The following is a 19,773-nucleotide window of genomic DNA, read 5'->3' as shown; positions in this document are numbered from 1 at the left end:
GCTGCTATGAAGTATTGGCATGAATCTGAATGCATAGCTCGTTCTAAAACACTGCACAGGGGGAATTGCAGGTGCGGTACTTTGGAGTTCTGCTGTACACACTAGCGATGCTGCTGCTAGCTTGGCTGTTGTCAGCTTGTCCGTACAGTTGATGAGCAGCACCTGTGAACCTGTGATGTCAACTCATGCTTGTGGAGTTGTTCTTTGGTAGAAGAGAAGTGTATATATCCAGAATTCATAATCCAGAATGCTTTGATTTCCTGTCTGCCTCATTTCTTGGCCCACATGATCTGAATTTGTCGATGTTGCGTAGTGCTTTTCAGGTTCTGTTTCGGATGGAACGGGCTACCTGATTTCCAGTTCCAAAAGAAGCGGCTGCTGTGCTTGTTCCAGACAACAAGCTGAGCACAAGTGGCACCTACTTTCAGCCATGGGAAGACCTGAGGGGTAGAGATTACCAAGCTGCAAAGGGATCTGAGTATCATGTGAACAGGCTCAGCTTAGGCCCCACGATTTCTTTTGAAACACTAGTTGAGTGTCCATATGTTACAACGGAAACAAAATTTACATAAGATAATAACAAACATATATATAGATATTGCTTATAGATCTAAGGAGTGATTTCCTGTGCTATCACATGGTAAATCTGCTGTTCATTTATAACTATTTTTATTTATAATATCTCTAGAAGATGAAGGATGACTTTACCGTGCATGTGTGTGCAAATTAGACTATATAGTAGAATACTCGTGTTAACGCTACGGTTTTCAAATTTTACCGACACCTATATTCCGAACTAATTCAACTCCAATACTTAATAATTAGAAGAGCAATACGTAATGTGTGCGCAAGAAAAACAAGATAAACAACCCACCCATGAGCAAGTATCCACCAATGTTTAACCAATGATAGAACATCCCGGTGAAGGGTGAACCCAGTTTTCTTGCGACATATTCTTCCGATGCAACATACTCTGTACTTGGCTTATATCATGCAACCGCAAAACCATCAGGTTCAAGTAGTACTACTTGACAAACCAATGCAAGGGGTCCTACATCTCTGCTTTGACTTGCCACCCTGGCCGTGGGGGCAACCCTATTCTAATTAGTGTGCTACCATATCAATCTCATCTAAGCCCTTTTATGATTACTTTGCTTCTCTTGGCCACCCTATTAAAACAAGTGGACATGCAAAGGAAGTAGGGATGAATCCTAAAAGCATGCGATGGTTTCATGCGTAGTTATATTCCTGATACCTCATCACCAAAAATGGCTTAAAATGTAAAAATAAATCTGGAGAGTTTTGGAGACATACAAGCTCCATGAACACAACAGAGTACGCTATAGACCTCCATGAGCCGCTATTATAGATTTGCATACTCATAAGAAGGGATGGACAAAGCCGGTACTAAAACCACAGACCAGTTACCTCATAATACATTTTCATTACCAAGATAGTGGTAAAAGCAAAACAGCGACACATTTTGAAATGAAGCCTATAGCTAGTTACCTACCTGACACAATACTTGTCCAATATTATCCAACTAAAGAGAGGCGGCCCATTATATGGACTTCTACTCATAGCACTAAGTTAAAGGATATGCCGTTGTTTGTTACAACTAAAAAATTATAGTGAAAGAAAAAAATAAAAATGCCAAATTGTAGTGGGTAGAATCAAGTTTGAGCACAATATAACACAAATTCCTAAAATGTTCAAGGATCCCCTGAAATTACTTCCTGTCTCTAATTCGAGACAATAAAATACAAAAACAAAACATAAAAAATTCTCCTCGAGCAGACACTCTACAGGTACACATTAATCAGAACAATATGTTCATGCATTCATATATTAGCAAAGGGTACTGAAAATTGTAATAATCACTTTTTCTGTTGGCAATCTACTGTAATCATTAGAGATATATGGTATTTCTATCTTGGTTAGAGTAAGTAGATGACATACATTCTAGCCAATCACTACCCTTTGGACACCTTCAGCAACCTGATGACAACAGCTTCAATTATAAAAGTGAAGGTCTACACTTTGCACACACCAAAAATAAATTAAGGTTTGGCGAAAGATTGTACCCATATCGACATATACCCCTTTACAATTCACCCTTTGTTCATTAACTCTTGAAACAAAATAATTATCCTAATTACCAAAATGAGCAATACTAGATTAAATTTAATGGATATTAACAAAAACCCATTTTCCACTTGATTTACCGATTTGTGAGGGTTATCCCTACTCCTCCTTCATATTAGCCATAAAAACAATGTATATCTGAAAGCAGTTAGGCCAGCTACATCAGATCTATAAATTATAGGCTAACCAAGTCCCAATATAAGCAAATGTGATATATGATCTCAATCTTATTAAGAAATGCATGTCACATGCCAGACAGCTAGTGTTGCTGCAAAATGGGCTCTAATAGTCAGCAATCCAAGTGGAAATAACAAATTAAGTAACATATACAAAAGTTTGGGTGCCCCAATTTGTATTTTTCATTATGGCATCAACCTAGCACTAAGCTACTTAATTTTCCTAAGGAGAACAACAGTAAGTAATCATTTGTTACGAAGCTAGACAATTAGTCCTAGCACTAGGATGAAGAAATAGCTAGAAGGAAAAAACAAGGTGGCCCACAAGAAGATTGACCATATGGTCCATATCTACAATAATATGTTCAGAACTTCAGAAGCATTATCTAAACCAACACTCCGAACACTTTTCCACAAGTACTCATCAACCATCATTCTGCATTAGTTGTGTACCTAAGAATCAGCTTCAATGAGTTAATATGAGATAAATAAATCCATTCGAGCACAAGATAGGTCATCAAGGATTGAAGGGGTTTACTATCCTAAACTAACAAACAAAAGATTTCAAATCATATGGATCATATTTGAAATATGTAGCAGTGGCAGTGTGTAAACAGGAAAAATATGAAATTAGGCATAAAAAACCATCCCTTAGTCATAACAAGAGCAACAGACCACCATAAAAAACTGACAACTAACATTGCCACTATGGAAACTTACCCAATCGGAAACCTAACCGCATGAGCCAAGATTTGCTCCAAATCGCAACTCAATCTCCTAATTTCCCAGCATTAATTTCCTCTAATGGCAGGTAAGAGTTTGGGTCAAAGAAAGGAGGGACGGCTGGGGGAAAGAGTGCAGCTTTGAGCTCACCCTTCCCTTCTTCTTCCTTGCTTCACTTGGCGGCACGGGAGCACTGGAGACGCTGCTTCTGGCGGAGGGGGACACCGAGCCGTTGCAGTGCTCGACCGTGGACCATGGGTTGTATTTTTTGGTGCACAAGAAAACTCCATATCCACTTGATTAGCAAATTAATCACTACAAGAATACTGCAAAGCATCACCTCACCTTATTATTAGCATTTCGCTAGAACAAATAATAGGAGATAGTTCTAAGTTGAAAAATATAAATAAGTGGAGAAATACGGTTTATCAGGAACATGGGAATACAAATTTTCACTACCACCTGATTGACTCGTTAAACAACCGAGCCAAACCAAAATCGAAGCTCAAAAATTCAGATCAGTGCATCAAACTGAAGCACAAAACTCAAGAAATTTATGCCACAGAGTTCAAACTGGAGCTCTGAAAAATTAGATGAGGCCATCAAAACTAAAATGGCAGTGAAAACAAAGCAGGTTGTCGATAATCTGAGGACACCAGATCTGAGACTGCAAACTTGACTCCGCGGCTTGGCCTTTTCGCCCCGATGCCATCTCGCAACTGTAGGCTTGAGCCCTGATGTAGCCCCGCTGCTGCGCTGGCTTCGTACACTGAAGCGGCTCGCAGCCCTAACACAGGCCTCGCCGCTACACAGGATCGACACCCCGAAGGGGAGAAGGAGCGGGGAGAGAGCCGAGGTAGAGATGGACGGGCATCCGAGCTGGGGGATTAGAGGCCACATATGATACGAAGAACGATGGGATGGCGTTGGAGGTGGCATGAGAGAAGGGATCACGAAGGAATACGGAGGAGCGAACGATGCGGCGGAGATGGCGGTGGCATGATCGACGAGGTGGGGAGGGGATGGCAGCGACGTGATCGACGGGGTGGGAAGGGGATGACGGCTGCGGATGGAGGGAGAGGAACGGTGGCTGCTGCGGCAGAGCAAGGGGGATGATGGCAGCGGCGTAGGCGACTAGATAGAAGGAATGGCAGTTGCGGCTGTGCGGCGTGCGAGGGATGCGGGAAGAGGCGGTGTGCATCAGGGTCGGGGAGGGAGCGAGTGCGACGTGCGGAGATGGGAGTGGAGGGACCACTTGTAAGAGCTCATGAGGGGGTGGCAGTACGTCCTACTTAGTGTGAAAAACACTACGTATTTTTAAGTAGTAGGAATAAAAGACAAGAGCTCTACCATTCATTTAAGATAAAAACTATAATACAGAAGGCGGACAAAAGGCCATGCCGGCTGTCTCCTAAGGGCCAGTCACACTAACCCATCACCTAGGACTAACTAAGTGTGTATGCGTTGTAATAAAAATATAAATATTGAACGCGGTAATATGAAGTATAAACTTAAGGTATAAACATGCGGATGCGTCGTAGGAGTGTCGCTGAACGAATACGTCAGGAGAGATATCGTAGTTTGATTTTAGATGTGATTTGAAAAAATAGAGAAGATTATCCACTAATTTCTCTCTTCATTTTTACTTTTTATTAGTAAAATAGATCTCATATTCGTAGCTGGTAACATGCAGAAAGGGTGAAGAACGAGAATGGATGATAAAAATAGATAAATTATTTGAATTTTAGGACTTTTTATTAGATATATGGAGAGAAAAAGAAGATATGATGTGATAACCAACTCATATTTTATATATTAGAGATTTGTATGTCGTTTAATCTCCGAAATGGAATGTTTCAAACTAATGTAACTGTTACTTGGAAAGCGTCATTCTTCTAGTATTCTTCGGAGCGCAATGTGCAGTTAGATCTTGGAAATATATTTGGCCCAAAATATGGTTGTCAACTGCACCCGCGACAAGGAAACTGTTTAAGATAGTGCAGCAAAAACACAAAAATATACATACAAATAAATAAATAAATAAATTGGAGCCCGACAGAACCGAAACGGATGGTTGGAGATCAACAATTGAGCTTCCTTGTGGGCCGGAACCCGGCTCATCTCGCAATTGACGAGCTGTAAGACCATCTTAAACTATATTCATTTCATTTTATTTTATTTCTTTTTTATTCTCCTATCCACACTTTATTTTTACTCTATGGTTAATCATTTTTTTCGAGGTTTCGTAAAGAAAAAGTGAAGATAATTTTAAAATAAAAAATAAGATGAGAATCGCTTGGAATAAGAACCACGAAACAAAACCACTTGAATGTTAAAGAAAAATTAGAATTCTTTCATAAAATGAATAGAAACTATAAAGAAATTCTGTTGAAGACAGTCTAATAGTAATAGCCCATAGGGCCCCGGAGGCGTCCGAAACCTTCTCTCGGCTTCGGCTTCCTCATCAACCGCCGCCATGGTGCTCGAGGTCCGTAAGTCTCCTTCCCCCTCCGTCCTCCTCGTGCGGCAACCAAGTCGCGCCCATCGACTTCTGATCGTTCCTGACCGCAGGCGACGATGGTCTGCGTGGACAACTCGGAGTGGGCGCGCAACGGGGACTACTGCCCGTCGCGGCTCGAGGCGCAGGCCGACGCTCTCGCCTTCATCTGCGGCACCAAGGCGCAGGTTCGTTTCGCTTCGCTTCGCTGCGCGCACGCCGTCACCCGCGGCTGCGCCGTCTTCTTTTTTTCGTCCCAATTTGTTAGGGTTTTGGGCGGCGGAGTCTGAATGGGTTTTGGGTGATCGGTGGACGGCCACAGGCGAACCGGGAGAACACGGTGGGGGTGCTGGCCATGGCGGGGAACGGCGTTCGTGTTCTCGTCACGCCCACCACCGACCTTGTGACTTGTCATTATCCTCACCCGCATGCACGGTTCGGAACCTCCCCGCTTCCCACTTGATTTTTTTTATTATTATCAACTGGTCCTTCCATCAGTTACAAATCTCACCAAGTGGCTTGCTGGCCAATCCATCAAATTCAGGTTGTATGGCATAATTTGAGAAGCACAAGTTTCTGGTTTCTTTGCTCTGTGGACTACCACTAGTGCTAGCTCGTTATGGACTTAGCTTTTGCTTCAGGAGTGTTGAAAGAATTAGGAAGAGGTACCAGAGAAATGCTGCTTGGAAACGCATCCTGTTGTTTGTTATGGAGTAGCTAAATTCAAGAGGGTAATTTAAGCATCACGGGCACCCTGCATTGAGTAAGAGGGTTTTGCTTACGCGTATCTTGGGAGAAAATCTTCTGAGTGGGTGCAAGTGCATCCTCACTTGTCAGGGCTTTATGTGTTGGCTGGTACTGCAATTCCTGATTTTGGTAGTCATGCTTACATATGTGATGTGATAGTAGAGTGTCCATTTCATTACAATGTGGCATAGTTCAAAAGTTTCCCTCAATTCTCTTTTGCTTGTTATCTTGGAAATCGACCACTGTCTCTAACACACACCTTTGGTTATTAGTTTTCCAGTTACGTTGTAAGAAAACTATTGAATTATAATGATATGGAAGTATTTCTAATCATGAACCTACACATTCCATGTGCCAAATTTTAGTACCTCTGTTTATACTAGTGGTCAGATTTTTTTTTGAGTTCAACACTTCAACTGCCTTTATTCAGGGAGTATTTCTGAGATATATGTGAACATAAAGGGAATTACAATAAGCTGGAAAATTCCTGTCACCCTGTTGATAACATATAGTAAACTTCATCGAAATCATGTGTTGCATCTTGTGCTCCATGCCTAAGAGATTGTTCAAAATGATACTTATGGAGAATACTGTTTCCACCATATTTTAAAGGACCGAGTCTTATTTTTTTTGGGGGTGCAGGGCTGGAAATTGGCGGTGAAGCAAACTTGACTGCTGCTATCGAGGTTGCTCAACTGGCACTCAAGCATCGACAGAACAAGAACCAGCAGCAGAGAATAATTGTTTTTGTTGGAAGGTATGGCATGAGGTTACATCAGTGGAGTGTTACTAACCAAACTTTATTTTTGAGTTCTAAATATTTTTCACCTGCAGCCCAATAAAACACGAGAAGAATGTACTAGAGGCAATCGGGAAAAAGCTGAAGAAGAACAATGTTTCTCTTGATGTTGTTGACTTCGGTGAATCTGATGATGAAAAGCCTGAGAAACTAGAAGCTCTTGTTGCTGCAGTGAATAGTGGTGACAACAGTCACATAATTCACCAATATCCAGGGGAAACTGCCCTTTCTGATGTCCTCAGGTAAGTATCTATTATGTTATCAGGTTATTAATTGTGTTGCAACAGCATCTTATCTCTAATAACTCTGTCCTCCTACAGTTCACCAATATTGGCTGGAGACGAAGGCGGAAGCGGTTTTGCTACTGCAGCCAGTGGACCATCTGGTTTTGAATTTGGCATGGACCCGAATGTGGATTCAGAGCTGGCATTGGCACTTCAGATCTCTTTGGAAGAAGAGAGAGCAAGGAAAGAAACTGCTGCAAAGAAGCTGCAGAAGAATCCTCCAAAGCTGAAAGCAAAAACCAATCTTCAACCTCGAATAGTGACACTGTTATGGCTGATGCAGAACCTGCTCCAAACCCGTCTACTGAGGATAAAAGAAATCAGCTGACGGTATTTTATACTTGGGCCTCTTATAAAACCAAAGAAATTATTTCTGAATTTTGCATTTATCTGACTGGAATGACCTGAAAGCAAATGATTACGGTTAGTACTTCACCGCAATGATTTGAACTGCATGACTATATCATGACTTCTGTTCTTGTTCCCCAATGATATAATGTGTAGGCACACTTTCGCAAATTTTAACTGCTCTTGAGAAGTGAAAGTCTTTCCCTAACCAGTTTCCCCTGCAAAGCATAAGTCCTGCAGTAATCTGCTTTCTGACAATCTAACTTTGTCTTGGAAATCCTACAGTCATAAGCTAGTAATGTGGATAAACATGGAATTACGTTAAGACCTCTGTTCTTGTCTTAAAAAAATAAATTCATATATTTCTTTGATTCTGATCTTGTATATGTCACTTGAATTATATGCCACCTCATTTTCATTGTACACCTTTGAAAAGTTCTGTGAAGATGTGATTGACTACTTTAAGATCGGAATATTCTTTAAGTCTCTGGATTTATTTCACTTGTAATATACACTTCGGTATGTAATTAGTGAAATAATCTTTGCATTATTAGTCTCAATGCTCCATTAAGCTTTGCCAAGAAGGGCATGGTGTGTTTATCAGGTATCATGCATCGGATCTGAATGCACGGAATTTATTTACTCATGCCATGATTACTTTCCAGGGATACCCATGCTTTTTATATCTCTTTTGGATTGGTCAGATTTGAAGTTGCCCCTCTTTTTGCCAACATTTGAATGATTAAGGGATTTGTTTCGTCCTATAGTTGATCATAAGACTAGTCATTAATATTTGTGTGATACAGAATGACGAGGCTCAGCTATTACCAAAAGCTCCTGTGATGTCAATGGAAGATGGTAACTCTGGAGCTGCCTCTGCTGCAGATGGTAACTTGTTTTTCATAATTAGTTAAAGAAATCTGAATGGAAACATAATGTATTAGTCCTTTCGTAAATACTTTGTCCCTTCGCAAATATTTTGCACATTCGACCAGTGCATGAATACCTAGGAAATCATTTGCGGGTTGAATTGGCCAAAATTGCTCCAATATCACACATAAAATGAGGTAGTGAAATACGCAAGTTCTAGTATTTGTGAATGAAATTCCAGGTCAAAATTTACAAGTATTTGGAAATAGATTGAATTACAAAAGTTAGTGTCCTTATCCATCCTCCAGTGGTTAGCCCGCTTATGTCACAGCAAATTCCAATATTACCATTTATAAAAAAGGAGAATTACATTACTGCCTACAACCAAGAAGTCAGTTTTATTGTCAATATTATCCTTGAAATACATGTGTTATTAATGCACTGTGATACTCACCGTTTTGTCAGTGAATACTTGATTTTTCTCATTTTTTGAAGACATGCCGTGCAGCTCTTCAGATGTCTCTTCAGGAAGAAAAAACAGGCACTCAGTCTGACATGAATGAAGTGTTTGAGAATCAATCATTTGTGGCATCTGTCGTTTATACAGTGAGGCCTGGAGCTTGATATTCTTTCAGTAACCACAATGCTTACTCTAATTGCCAGTACCAATCACATTGATACACTAGTAAGCACGTACCATAATTGTTTTTCCAGATTCCTGGTGTTGATCCTAACGACCCAACTGTCAAAAATCTGCTGGCAGTATTGAATGGCCAGAGGGAGGTATGTTTTTTTTTTTCAGAAGGGGCTCTGCTTGATTTCATATATCTTGATGGGGTACAAGTTATATCATGTGCTTCTGGTTCATTTGCACATCTCTTGTCTGAAAATTTATCTATGCATCTCTCAAATTTTTTTGACTGGAACAGCAGGGGAGACACCTAAAGTTTTTATTTTTATTTTTATTAATATAGAATGTATGTACAAGAAATGTACAAGGGTTGTAAGCCCAAAGGAAGATCCTAATCAACATATTAAGGGATTCACATCTTGTGGAGTGATGACGCCGCTGCTTCGACCTTTTGCCGCCAGAGAAGCAACTGAAGAACGAAGATAAGCCTGAGGATGAAAAGAATCAATAGTTAGTCTGCCCCTTGCAAGCTTCATTGTAAGATTCGACACACTCCATCGTGCCCGCTCAACTCTACAATGCAACTATAATAGCCCTTGTTTCTTATACTGCTGGTAAGTATGTGCCCGGTGATTGCCAGAATCTATCATTTTTGGTATTTTGTGGATCAAACCCTGGGATGGAAGTGGCTTCCGGCTTTACAGTTAGCCGCATTGAGCGTAGACAAAAATTGCTCAAATAGAATATTTGTACTGTATCTGGCTGTTGAGGTTCACCATGACCGTTGACCGAGAGCAGATGATAGTCTCTTTTAGACTTCTCATCATACGAGGAAAAAAAAAGCAGCAGCAGAAAAGAGTTCCCAAGAATATGAATTGTCATGCGAGTGGCAACATAAAAGGGTTGGGTGTGAATGTGATGGTCAATCAATTGATTTTGTTTTGAGAAAACAGTATCAGACACAATTTTGTCATTGGATTCACATCTTGTGGCTCATGCATCCTCGTCTCTCAACCTTAAGATCGAATGCGAACAATAATTAGCAATGGTGAGAGAAAAACCAACCGATCGATTCAGGAACTAGCAAATGCATTGGGGGACTTAACAATTGATTTGACATTCAGCTTCTTGAGGCTGGTGTACGACTGACCGCAACCAACGAACATGGCTAGAGCTCCTGATGTGTACACCATGTAACGTGCTGGTCCAACCTTGTCAATTGTAACATCCTACTTTACGTCTAAGTATAAAACAGCTAAAAATTCAAAATTTTAGTATAGTTTTCCTTTAAAGTGCGGTATAACTAATAAAATAACCACATGCAAGATATATATCATATAAACTATGTATAAAATGTTTCATAATGCAATCAAAACATACGACTTTATACAACATATATAAGTTTACTTCTTCAAGTGTAGAACTTATTATAACACCGACAGCTACCAAAATCATAATTTTAAAGACAAGTTAGGTTATTAACATTGTGACGATGTAGTGCGTGCAGCTACCAAGTTTCATGCTCAAAATGCACGTCAACACTCTAAGCATACTTGAAAAGGAGTTAAAGGAGGGTGAGACGAGCTTAGCAAGTAATGACTATGAATATAAACATGTCTTAATTAGTTAAAGAGCATTTTAGAAAGACAAACATTTTCTTCACAATAAAAATTTAAAACATGTGAGTTTGAAGAAAGTATCCTCCCGCATGACAGCATATTCATCGATAGAACAACAACGATAACTTCTAATACAATTTCCCCGTATATCATGGCATTAAACTCTTCAGGATTATGTATTCTTTAAATATTTTACAAATGTATGAATACCATGATACAACTCTATTTGAGAGTTTTGCGCTGGACGATGCCAATCTCTCATGCAACTTCATGTACCGGTACAAATCACGCACGATGGCAGTGACCGGCCTTTATCACCATATGAAGTGCATCAATGCACATGTATGCATGTGAATTGACGTCAATTCTTATATTTTTCTTTTGATGACTCATGATAAATAACACTACTACTAATTCATGATGCCAACAACATAATCCAAATAAATAAGAATGGCATGGATTTAATTCGTCAAATGCAACATCATCCATAATTTGAATGAATTAGAAAATGCAATGTACTTCAATTTTATTTGCAAAGGAAGTAAGACATGAATATAAACATAGAACTAAATTTTACCCATACATTACTTGCCTTTTACCGAAGGTGGCGAAGAAACCTTGGTTAGGTATGCTCGGAAGTACTACCACCTGCAAAAGTACATTTTTAGTGCTAAAACACATCGGAAACACATATATTATGAAATCATTCTTCCTACGCCTAAAAACGTCGCATATACGTCATTATTTCAAAACACGCCGAACAGAAACTCATATAGTAAGAACGGATATAACATCTCCACTTCAAGTTTAAATTAGATTCTCCCATATTAACTAGACCTTGTTCAATTAAAAAAAAAGATATTTCACTTTGATGTCACATATTCAACTCAACAATGATTATTGTAAACAAATCGGACCGCTGATCACATATTCGATGGGAATTGATTTGATTCAATTCAACCACAAACATCTAAGGATTACTTAGGAGTCACCTCAAAGGTGATGACGAATCCAATGAAATCAGGAAATTTCCAACCTTTCCCCCTTTTCTCCCTTTCTCCTTCTCTCCCTTTTTTTCTTTTCCTTTCTTTTCTTTGTTTTTTGTCCTCTTCTTCCTAGTTCTTGCCCTTTCAGCCTTTGTCTCTCGGTTAGGGCGTGCACACACACACAGAGAGAGAGAGAGAGAGGGAGAGAAAGAGGGGCTAAGAGAGAGAGATGGCACGATAGCCGGCGACATAGCAGGCGGACGATGGTGTAGGGGTGGTAGCACAACAACACAGCTAGGGTGGCGGTGCAGCTAAACAGCAGGGCGACGACATGCCAGCTGGAGTGGCGGCATGACGATGCATTTGGGAGGCAGCACGACTGACGACACAGCTAGTGGTGGAGGGGCGGCGATGTAGTGGCAACTCAGACGGGGCAATGGTACGATGTGCAGTGACGACGGCAACACGATACACAACAAGGGTGGTGGCACAGTAGGGGAGGTGCCGACGAGGTGGGTAGGGTGGTGTAGCACTAGAGGAAGGCATGACACGATCGCGACCAACAGCGGGTCGACATCGCACATGTCAGGGTGGCGGCGAGCGGCTACAGGGAAGTGGCAACGTTGAGGGAGCTACGAGCTAGCCCGACTCGAGAGGCATCTGGATGGATTGGGTTGAGGGCCGATCCATGCACGGTCTTTATCCTCTTTTTTTAATCAATCAACAGTCTAAGTTTATTGGGTTTGCTACGGATCACAGGGTGTCCGAAACGGACACTTGTATAGCAAAATGGGTTCATCTCGATGAGATCTACGCGGTTCCAATCTCCGATCATTTATATGAGCAACGGATTTAAAAGTCAATTATTTGGTCAATTCTCTCTTTTCCTTTTTTTTTTGAATATTCGGTATTACATTCTCCTCCCTTTAAAATAATTCATCCCCGAATTCTGCCACTTCCATGGCAACTACGGAACAAAGGCAAAACATTTCAAAACTTATGACTCATCTGTCTCGAAGAGCTTGGGATACTTCTTATGCATTTGTTCTTCAACTTCCCAAGTCGCTTCTTGTTCTGATTGATTTGTCTAGAGGACTCTCACAAACTTGATAGTTCTCCTTATCATGACTCACTCTGAGGAATCCAAGATGCGTACTGGGCGATACTTCAGGTCTTCCTCTACCATGATTGGTTCAATATCAATTTTATGCTCAGGGTCTCTCAGATATTTCCTTAGCATAGAAACATGGAAGATATTATGTACTCCACTCATTGAGCTCGGTAATCCAAGACGGTAAGCCAAACTACCTACTCGGGTTGTGATCAGAAATGGGCCAATGTACCTCGGGCTAAGCTTTCTAGAGGCACCAAAATGTACAACACCTTTGGTTGGTGACACTATGAGAAGAACATGGTCGCCAACTGCAAATAGGTCTTGTCTCCGGACATTTACATAGCTCTTCTGTTGACTTGAGTAGCCAAAAGGTTCTGACGTATTTGGTATACTTTTTCTGATATTTGCTGAACCAAATCTGGACCAAGTAGTTATCTCTCTCCAATAGAGTCCCAACACAAAGGGGAATCACACCTTCGACCATACAGGGCCTCGAAGGAGCCATCCGAATACTAGCTTGATAACTATTATTATAAGCAAACTCCGCTAGGGCTAGATGATCTTCCCAATTGCCTTTCCAAGATAAGACACAAGCACGAAGCATGTCCTCCAAAGTCTGAATGGTCCGCTCTGACTGATCATGCATCTAAGGGTGAAAAGTTGTGCTAAAAGAGAGTTTTGTGTCGAAGGCACTTTGCAAACTCCACCAAAACTGAGATATAAATTTGGAATCCCGATCTGAAATGATCGATTTTGGCACACAATGCAACCTCACTATTTCCTTGATATACAAGGGAGCCAAATCATGTGCCGAACTGGTTGTCTTCATTGGGATGAAATTCGCAGATCTGGTAAGCCTATCCACGATAACCCAAATGACATCTCTTCCTCGAGGCGAACAAGGCAACCTGATTATGAAGTCCATAGTGATATGTTCCCATTTCCATTCTGGGGTTTCCAAAGATTGCATTAACCCTGCAGGTCTTTTGTGCTCAGCCTTTACTTGTTGGTAGACACCACAAGCTGCAATGTACTTAGCAATGTCCACTTTCATTCTTTTCCACGAAAAAATTTGTTTTAGGTCTCGATATTTGGTTTCACCCAGATGAATTGTGTAAGTAGTGCAGTGAGCCTCTCTCAAGATATCCATTTTCACATCTGCCTTATGTGGCACACAAAGATGTCCTCTAAAGCGTACTGCACCATGCTCATCAATGCTAAACTCCTTTGATTTTCCTGCCAAAATCCTCTTTTGAACTTCTAAAAGAAGACGATGTTGCGGAGCTTCACGTACATGTTCAGGTATAGTGGACTGAATGAGAATTTGAGTTTCCTTCTGCACAGTGCCAGCAAAGCAAAAAGACATCCCCATCCGATCCAAGTATGAAAGTAGGGACATTATTGCTTTCGTAACACCTGTTCTGCTAAGAACGTCTGCTACCACATTTGCCTTTCCTAAATGATACTGAATTGTCAGATCATAGTCTTTGATTAATTCTAACCATCTTTGTTGTCTCAAATTTAATTCAGATCTCTTTGAGTGAAAATGTACTTTAGGCTCTTATGATCAGTGAAAATATCACATGACTCGCCATACAGGTAATACCTCCATCTCTTCAAGGAAAAAAACCATTGTAGCAAATTCTATGTCATGAGTCGGGTAATTTTGTTCATGAGTTTTCAATTGACTTGAAGCATATGCAAATATCTGACCTTCTTGCATAAGTACACAACCAAGTCCAATTCGAGAAGCATCGGTCTAAACTGTGAAACGCTTGCCACTCTCGGGCAAAATCAGAATAGGAGAGTTCCCCAACTTATTCTTTAAGGTTTGGAAACTAACCTCACATTCATCAGTCCATACAATGGAACATCCTTTTGAGTAAGTATAGTCATAGGCTTTGTGATAATAGAGAAACCTTGTACGAAGCGCCAGTAATAGCCAGCGAGTCCAAAAAAACTTTGAATCTTTGTCACATTGGATGGTCTTTGCCATTCTAATACCGTGGCAACATTCTTTGGGTCCATAGTAATACCATGCTGATTGATAACATGACCAAGAAATCCTACTTCTTCGAGCCAAAAGGGACATTTCTTTAGTTTCACATAAAATTTATTCTTTTGAAGAGCCTCAAACACTAAACTAGGATGTACCTCATGTTCCTCTTTTGACTTGGAATAAATCAATATATCATTGATGAAAACAACAACAAAGACATCTAGGTATTCATGGAGCATCTTAGTTCATGGCTTCCATAAAAATAGCAAGGGCATTTGTTAGTCTAAAAGACATAACCACATATTCAAAATGCCCATACATTGCATTGAAAGTTGTCTTCTCAATATCCTCATCTCGGATTCCCAGTTGGTGATACCTGATTGCAAATCAATCTTCGAGAATATCTTAGCACCCCTCAACTGATCGAAAAGATCATCAATACGAGGTAGAGAATATTTGTTTTTGATTGTGACCTGATTAAGCGCCCGATAATTACACAAAGCCTCTTAGTACCATCTTTCTTTTCCATAAATAAAATAGGGGCATCACAAGGTGACGTGCTCGGTCTAATAAATCCCTTTTAGCTAGAAGTTCATCTAATTGCTTCTTCACTTCCACTTGCTCTATTGGGGCCATTCGGTATGGAGTCTTATAAATAGGTTGTGTATCTGGAATCAACTCAATACGGAAGATCGGTTCTCGTTCGAGAGGTAATCCTGGAAGCTCACTAGGAAAAACATCAGGGTGGCGGTACACTACCGGAATATCTTCCACGTGTAGGGTGACGTCTTGCCCCTCAACCAATGACCAAAGAGCACCAGATTTCCACATCCATCGGTTAGGGAAAAACTTGCACAACATGGAAAGTGCATACGGTAGGGCCTTCCCTTGGAAAATAATCTCCTCTCTTGATGGAGCTTGCAAGGTGATGATTTTCCATGAACAAGAGATAATTACTTGGTATTGGGAAAGCCAGTCCATACCAAGAATAACATCAAAGGACTCTAAATTGGTTATCACCAAGTTAGCTATGAACTCCTCATCTCCAATATTTATAACACAGCTCGGGCGAACATAAGAACTGGATATAAGGCCACTAGGGGAGTTAACTACCACTGATTGCCCAATCTATTGTACTAGCCTCACTCATCTAATGAAGTCTACCGAGACAAAGGAAAATCTAGCTCTTGAATCAAACAAAACATGTGCATCAAAGGAGTCCATAGGTAAGATACCTGTGAAGGTGATATGCCCTAGAGACAATCAAGAGATGATTGTATCACATGTCTATATTCATGTACTTCTGAATAATGTGTTATTCTTTGGATGACTATCATTTACATTAATTAGTAAGTGTTGGAGCAAGAGTTCGTCTTGCCCCAGCAAGTACGGTGAGAGTTTCTGCTAAGGAGGAGACTCAAGCTTGGAGATAAAGTTTAAGAGGAAGGAACACCACAAATGTATTGATGGTAGAAAAAATGGATCGCTCTGGGAGGAGTATCATAGCGTGACTTGGTGTGTTTTCACCTTTGTGTCCTTTTTACTGTCTTGCCCGTCCCTGCCCAGAGGACCATAGCCTCCTATTTATAGGGCCGTGCGTAGCTTGGCGTACAAGTTATCATAATATACAAATATCCAGGATCTGATCGAATTACTGGGCCTTATCCCGGATAACTACTTTCTACCCGATCGGTGGAGATAAATATCCACCGTGGTAACTATCGTGGTGCCTGCCCCCTGGAGTGCGGTGAGCTGGTCGCCAATTGCGGCCCGGCGCCACACTATCAGGGGGTGTCAGGATAGCCTCCATCACGCCGGAGTGTTAGAGCGGCGTCCATTAGCCTAGGATTTTAATGCCGGTCACTTCCTTGCAGGCAAAGCACGACCGATGCTCCCCTTCCGGTAGATCTTTCCTAAGGCCTGCTGACTCACCTTGTAGCCTTCAGGAAGGCAGCCCGAGCAGCCCAAGGTGGGGGCCTCGGGAGGCATGGAACAGGGAGATGAAAGCTTTGGGAAGCAGGACTCCGGAAGGCTGGGGCTTCAGGAGGCCGAAGCTTCGGGGGACCGAGGCTTCGGGAGGTTGGGTTTTTGGGAGGCTGAGCCTTCGAGAGACCAAGTCGACTGAGCCAAGGGAAGGCTTTGCAGGTACGAAGGGGTACCGTGAAGGGATCTGATGACTTTGGAGGTCGAGCCTTTAACTGAGGGTCCGGAGATCAAGGCTCCGTAGGGACTTGGATGGTAACCTTCAACCATTATCCTCAGGCTAGTTTATTTTCCCCCAACAGTAAGTATTGACTTATTCGTAGAACTCTTTCTTTATATTATGATGCTATCCTTATTTGATCTCTGGTCACATATCATTATGATGATTCATAAGACCAGCACATGTATTGATTGATGATCACATTTCACAGATCATAGGTATAGAGATACCAGGTCAATAATGTGGATATTTATGTTGGATAGACCCATCTTGATATACTGCTGGGATTGTTATTTATGATATGTCATTAGTTGTTATCTCAGATGGTATACCTAAAGGATCCTTAGACTTGAGATCGTCATTGATTCTCAGAATGTGTAATGACACACTTTGGGGCTGCCAAACGCTATTATATAACTGTGTAGTCATAAAGGTAGTTTTCTGGTTTGTCATGAAACATGTCATGGGGGTGTGAGCGATCAAGATAGAATTTTTCCCTCCTTGATAATGGGAGAGATATCTCTGGGCCCCTTGAGATAATTGGATTGAGAAAGTGAATGGCCATGCCAATATGATTAAAGAGTTAATCATGATGAATCTACTACTTGTTCGAGTGAATGGTCAAGCTATCACAAGGGTGGCATGTATCTTGCCTTGAGCTTGACTGGAATTGTGAGGTGAAGGGATCAGTGCACCTGTATATCAAGGTTCAGTTGATATGATATTTGTGTATACTCGAGAGTCAACATGTACTGCTAGAGACCGCTATTGACTTCGATTTGGAAAGGGTTTTTGAGTCGTAGCCGTTTGTACATGAACCTAACATGTCACACACTTAATGGGTTAGATCAAAACATGCGAAATGGATTCGTATACTGTTAAGATCGGTTCAAGAAATAAACCGATCTCATCTATGTGTTGAGCTCAGGAATCAATCCCAACACATAGTGACTTTATTGATGATAATCATTACAATATCCATACTTAATCGAATTAACCATCTTACAAAAGTGACCTTCAAGGGTCGAAGAGCCAAATAAACTGCAGCAGAACTAAATGAACTATGAAGATTTTAATCCATTATGACTCTTCCACATGCATCATCAACGTAGAAAGCATCTTAGAACGACCCACCTTCAGCGTATTCCCAATACCTTCTCCAAATGAGTGTTTGGTGATAGCAAGAGTGAGCACTTGTCGTACTCAGTAAGTTGCGAAGGAAATAATATGCATATGAAGGCTTTAACAAGAATATGGCTAAATGGCTCCTTTGCGTAAAACATTATTTAAGTAAAAACATGTGAAAAACAATAATAATTAAATAAAAAATAAACACCTCAAGATTCCATCCATCTTGACTTAACCAACCAACCAACACCTCAACCAAAGTTCCATCCACTAAGGTTGAACCCTCAATCATAGTTTCCACCACTATGATTGACCATCCTCAACAATGATTCTCACCATCATAGTTGACCCGACTAAACAAAATATCAAGTTATAATAATGGTAGGTTTTCAATACCTCACAAGACCGTGAGCACGACAGAATATTTAGTTTTAACTCTACAGAGGTTGTACTTTAGCCACAAGATGTTTCATCCTGTTTTACCGAGCATCCGTTGGCCGATGGAGAACTCTTACACACTACCGAGGTGCGCGCTAGGAATCCACTACAAAGCCTTTACAATGCCCCCTCTCAGTACATATCTACCAGCTAAGCTTTCACTATCGTGTGATTCCACCTCAATAGAAGCCCCCTCTTGTGCCTTTTGGATTCCAAAACATCATCCATTCACCGTTCTTCTTTCTGGTCTATACTATGCTGAGAGTAAGCAAATTACTTGGCTAAGCCCGTTCCATACCAGGCTTGTGGTTGTACTGTAAACACAGAAAGGTCACCCCACGAACTAGTCCTTAGATTTGAGCAAGATTGCCACTTTTCCAACTATACATCTCAATGTACCACCTGCTCAAATCCCTATACCATGTTGCTATAAAAATTATTTTATCATATCTTATCATTGTTGCATAGGACCATTATCAAGTTCATAAAACAATTATCATGATTACCATCCCAAAGCAAGGCTAAGCATCATCTATCCATCCATAACCCAAAACCATACTATAGCGACAAGGATGATAAGGGAAAAACTAGGGTAAAGCCTAAATCTTGGGATTCTCAATAAATTATTAGCATGCATATTTATAAAACAAAATATTTGTAAAACTGGGATGAAAATGATCAAGAGCACAACTTGCCTTCACTGAACTCAGTTGGGTCTTCAAAACCCTAATTCTGCAGATCTTCTAGTTCCTCCTGAACGTTGGCGTCTACTCGCAACATACGTGGAAAAACAACAACATATAAACACCAAGATCCAAAAAGAACCAAACATCACCCAACAAATATCATCACTCACAAGATTACACTATTCCGAATAATTCGATGAAAGAACATGCAAAAAGATCATGAGAGGCAAGCCTGCGGGGCAAAACATGTCTTGCTGGTGCACTTTTCATCCTGTCCTCAAGAGGCACACGGCCAAGCAAGTTACCATGACTAAGTCTACTTAAAATTAAGGTGAGAGGATCCATGAATTCCTTGTACAATTTGCACCAATGCACTGAAC

The 19,773-nt window shown here is 40.9% G+C and overlaps 1 protein-coding gene and 1 pseudogene across 1 annotated transcript; both read left to right on the top strand.

Annotated features, from left to right (window-relative positions):
- The first annotated feature begins 5,573 nt into the window (after nt 1-5,573).
- On the top strand, nt 5,574-7,797 carry LOC133906883 (26S proteasome non-ATPase regulatory subunit 4 homolog; annotated as a pseudogene).
- Nucleotides 7,798-8,258: 461 nt separating this feature from the next.
- On the top strand, nt 8,259-9,690 carry LOC133906882 (26S proteasome non-ATPase regulatory subunit 4 homolog). The gene is made up of 4 exons (XM_062348846.1): nt 8,259-8,607; nt 9,098-9,195; nt 9,304-9,372; nt 9,564-9,690. The coding sequence occupies exons 1-4, from the start codon at nt 8,562-8,564 to the stop codon at nt 9,594-9,596; spliced, it is 246 nt and encodes an 81-aa protein (XP_062204830.1). The 5' UTR covers nt 8,259-8,561; the 3' UTR covers nt 9,597-9,690.
- The last annotated feature ends 10,083 nt before the right edge of the window (nt 9,691-19,773 follow it).

This window comes from Phragmites australis, chromosome 24 (genome assembly GCF_958298935.1).
Source record: "Phragmites australis chromosome 24, lpPhrAust1.1, whole genome shotgun sequence".
Lineage (NCBI taxonomy): Eukaryota > Viridiplantae > Streptophyta > Magnoliopsida > Poales > Poaceae > Phragmites > Phragmites australis.
This window is presented reverse-complemented; position numbering and strand designations above follow the sequence as displayed.